Below are 1649 nucleotides of genomic sequence, written 5' to 3' on the forward strand. Positions count from 1 at the left end.
TCTTCAAAGCCAAATGAAAAGTAGAAGAGAGTATCTCGAAAAAAGACTGTTCTTGGTTCTAACGTGTAGAGAAGAATGAATAATAATCTAGAAAAGTAGTCTGAGGCCGTTTAGGAGGAGAGAGTTTTTTGTACAAAAAAAAACGCATGAATACCTATTATTAGAAGTAAAGGTTATTAAGTAAATATTCGCAAATGAGTCATTTCATTTTTGTCGGTTTATCGTAAGCGTGACTCATGAGCCCAGCACTGCTAAATGGGAGGTACACTCACTCGCGTCCAAATGCCTCCCTCCACTACCGACCATCACCAATTCGTGAGGAGGGAATAGTAATTGTTACATTAACCAAGTGCTAACTAACACAAGTCGGTAATGTAGGTAAGGCAGATTACCCTATGAACGACAATCGACACATGTTTATACTAATATCACATGCTGACAAAATAATAACCATCGATGGTTGTTTATAAGAGTGCTTATAGTGTAAGTAACAAAAATTTAAATTATAATATGACAGGAAAATAAATCGAAACTATTGAATTTACATTAGATAGTACGCCCTGCCATTCAGAGTCGTCACTAGGACGTGACACCTCCCTTCTTAAAAAAGAAGCACGAAAGAGTCCATTATTGAGTGCTTTGTAAATCATCAACTCTATTAAAGACTTCCTCATCTTAAGAAAAACTTCAAAATTGTCAATATCTTCGGCAAGACCATCAGGCATTTGACAAGCTATCATAAATAGACGAATATGTTTATTTAGTGATTTCGACAAATACATCTGATTAGATGGTTCCGCAATAGTTTCTCTGTATGATACGACAGGATCAGACTTTTTAATTGGTATACAGGCGTGATCTTCTTCAAGATCTTTCAAACAGATTTCAAGGTGAAGTTCACCAGCACCAGCAATAATGTGCTCTCCAGATTCTTCGATAATACATTGCACTATAGGATCCGAATTAGTAAGACGTTTCAAATCTTCAACCAATTTTGGCAAATCTGCAGGATTTTTGGGTTCAACTGTTACACGTACAACAAGAGAAACCGAGAATTTCATAACTTTTATATGATGTGCATCCTTAAACGTAGTAATGGTACCAGTTTTGACCAAGAATTGATCAACACTGACAGGTCCCCAAATGTTACTAGAAGGTACATCTTCAATGGCTTCAACGTATCCACCCATGATAAAGATAGTACGTTGAATAGCTTTCTCATACAAATCCTCCTTCTTTCCGGGTTGGAAGTTCGGTCCCATAATACGAGTCTTCATATCAGTACACACTTTACCAGGAAATACACGTCCAAAGGCATCTGCCATCGGTTCCCACTGATCCAGCTAAAGTGATGTTCCGGTAATCCGTGGTATTACCCATGAGGCCACTCGCCTGCGTGAAAGAGTTAAGAGCGAACATCCCAGTGTTTATTATAGGTCGCAGTAGTAAATTGTTCAATCTATCTTAATTTGGCACTGGTAAACTGTTGTTTTACTATGGTCTTCTAACTGCAACATGCTGAACGTATGTGGCTGTCTTTGTCGGCGTTAGTGTGGGGAGGTTGCAATCTCTTGTACCAAGGAGCGAAACGGTGATAATGTTAGCAGCTGCTCCTCCGCAGTCATATCAAAGTAGTGCGGTCGTCGTAC

The 1649-nt window shown here is 38.8% G+C and overlaps 1 protein-coding gene across 1 annotated transcript; it reads right to left on the reverse strand.

Annotated features, from left to right (window-relative positions):
• Positions 1-392: 392 nt before the first annotated feature.
• On the reverse strand, positions 393-1325 carry LOC106792796 (elongation factor 2-like; the record flags this gene model as incomplete). Its single annotated transcript, XM_014759316.1, has 2 exons — positions 546-1325; positions 393-475 (listed from the first exon to the last, which is right to left on the reverse strand). Coding segments are annotated over exons 1-2 (863 nt in total), but the record flags the coding sequence as incomplete, so codon positions are not given.
• Positions 1326-1649: the final 324 nt, after the last annotated feature.

Source organism: Polistes canadensis, unplaced genomic scaffold (genome assembly GCF_001313835.1).
Source record: "Polistes canadensis isolate GaletaPanama2010 unplaced genomic scaffold, ASM131383v1 scaffold_695, whole genome shotgun sequence".
Classification (NCBI taxonomy): domain Eukaryota; kingdom Metazoa; phylum Arthropoda; class Insecta; order Hymenoptera; family Vespidae; genus Polistes; species Polistes canadensis.